The following is a 2,500-nucleotide window of genomic DNA, read 5'->3' on the forward strand; positions in this document are numbered from 1 at the left end:
CAGTGATTGGGCGGAGGTGTCTCGTGGCCGTCTGACGGTGGAGCTTGGGCAGCCTTTCGATGGTCGATCTGTTCACAGATCAGTGCGTGGCTCTGGGTGCGATGCTGGCTCTCCGTGGCATCAGAACCGCTCCCACTCCGCTGGCGAGGTTCAGGTTGCAATCAGGGTTCTGAGGCTGGTGATACTAATTTAACTAACTACCTCTCTTTAGCAGAATCGAAAGTTATGGATATATCCTCCCGGGCCAGACAAGAAATATCCACCTTCCTTCTCTGAGGGTGGTTCAAACTTAAGGTGTGTAGATGAATGGGCAAGTTATTTGAAGTCTACAGACCAGGGCAAGAGAGAGAAACACTCGCACCAAGGATGCTTCAGAAAAGGGAATTTATTGGCTAAATATCAAACTACTTTTGGATTACATTCAATGATAAACAATAGAAAATAAAACCAGAAAACAAAACAAAACAAAGTGATAGTAATGAAAGACAAAAAATCCACCTTCCTTCTCTGAGGGTGGTTTAAACTTAAGGTGTGTAGACGAACAGGCAAGTTACAAAACAAACAAAGGTTTCAGATCTGAAAATTTAGCGTTCTAATACTTCTGACCTGTCTTTCTGACCAAGGCCGGCACACACTTAGAAACTTAGCTATCCTTTTGTTGCGAACGCAGGAATCTGAACTCCTCTCAAATTTGCGGTGCACTCTAGTTTTGCTCAGCTGGAGGCCCTACCCTTTGGAGGTGGAGCCAGAGTGAAAACCACATTCAGGATACATATTGGTCAATGGTCTAAACTCATAGCAATTAAATGGTTGGGTCTGACTGTTATCAAAGTTATACTCTACGTATTTCTAACACTTAATAGTAGAAAAAGATACAGGTAATATTTAGGTACTACACAACAACAAGATTAATACAAGTAGTATTGCTTACAGATTATATAAATATTAATAATCAAGCAGACAAAGCAAGAAGTTTCTTGGGTTCCTTATAAGCACAAGTCCTTACGGTGGTGATGTGGTAATTTGTTTTTTCACACCTTGGGGCTGCTGTGGGTCCATGCTTGAGATCCCTAGGGAATTCAGAAAGTTGGAATTTTGCCGCCCAAAGTCGTGCGAGTTCAGTTTTTGGTATGTCTAGTTTAGTTAAAAAGAGTTCTAACGAATGGTTGCAGTTTGGAGTGGACATATACCTTAGAAATGTACTTTCTGTTACTTAAAGATAAAGTTGTCCACAGGACTTTGGAGGGCCATGTGGCCAATATTCCAGGGAGGCGATGTCCTGTTGCCCTCTGGGTGAAGGGAGAGGGGTGCTGGTTCTTGATTCAGCTGTAAATCTGACTGAGATTTACACCTCAATTCCAGACTTGCTGGAGCCAAAAGGCCCTTAACTTTGGGCTGTTGATACGTTAGAAACACTCAGCCTAGGGGTAAAGTTTCAGCCAGTGTTTGCTACAAGGGGAAGATGGGACATAGGAACATGACTGACCTGCACAGAGCCCTGACCTCAGCCCCCCTCAGCACCTTTGGGATGAACCAGAACAGCATCTGAGTGTCAGGCTTGATCTTCAAACATCAGTACCTGACTGCAGTCTTGTGGCTGAATACAGTCAGGTCCTCACAGCAATGGTTTAACATCTAGTGTAAAGCCTTCCCAGAACAGTAGTGTCTGTTACTGTAGAGGTTGGTCACTATTAACACCTCTGGGTTTGGAATGAAATACTCAACAAGCCCACGTGGATGTGATGGTCAGGTCACATACTTCTGTCCATGTAATACACAGTTTCATGTATGTTTACACATCCCTGTGTGTGTGTGTGTGTGTGTGTGTGTGTGTGTGTGTGTGTGTGTGTGTAGGAGGGTGGGGTGGAGTCTGGCTTTCGTAAGAATCAGGCAGATTCTGGTCCTGTTAGGCGTCTTTATCAGGTCAAAGGAAAAAAGAACATCCGAGTGAAGGAAGTGGAGCTGAACTGGAGGAGCTTCAACAGAGGAGACTGTTTCATCCTGGACCTGGGACAGGTGTGTGTGTGTGTGTGTGTGTGTGTGTCTGTTATGTTTTCACATCACTTAAAATCCTAAAAAACTTCCTCTCCAAGAAAGTAACGTTACAGGAGTAAAAATGAATCTTAATCCAATCTAAGTTAATATAACAAGATTTCTGGTCCCATTTTTTTGGGGAGCCCCCAGTAGATGTTTAGAGTAAAGCAGGTATTTAGATGTTCCAATTAGTAACAAACTAGCAGTTAAAACACAGTTGGTTCTCAACAGTGTTGGGCTTATGGACAGGATTAGGACCAGGGTTACGTTTAGGGCCTGGCTCAGGGTTTTGGGTTTGAGGTTAAGGTCACGGTTTGAGGAAGGAGTGGTGCTAGAGAAAATTAAAGGAAATTTAATATTTTGTTAAACATAACTGAGCATCAATAAAGCATCTACAGTGATTTATCGAAATAAAGTGTCACCAGATTTTCATTTTGGTCATTTTGTGTCATGTATGGTCATTTTA

At 42.8% G+C, this 2,500-nt stretch overlaps 1 protein-coding gene across 1 annotated transcript in view; it reads left to right on the forward strand.

Annotated features, from left to right (window-relative positions):
* LOC118815139 (macrophage-capping protein-like) overlaps positions 1–2,500 on the forward strand; it is a 27,647-nt gene that overhangs the window by 10,566 nt on the left and 14,581 nt on the right. The window contains exon 4 of the mRNA XM_036581076.1: positions 1,855–2,016. Coding sequence (XP_036436969.1) covers positions 1,855–2,016 — 162 coding nt within the window. The remainder of the gene's footprint in view (positions 1–1,854; positions 2,017–2,500) is intronic.

The sequence above is a fragment of the Colossoma macropomum genome, unplaced genomic scaffold (assembly GCF_904425465.1).
Source record: "Colossoma macropomum unplaced genomic scaffold, Colossoma_macropomum, whole genome shotgun sequence".
NCBI lineage: Eukaryota > Metazoa > Chordata > Actinopteri > Characiformes > Serrasalmidae > Colossoma > Colossoma macropomum.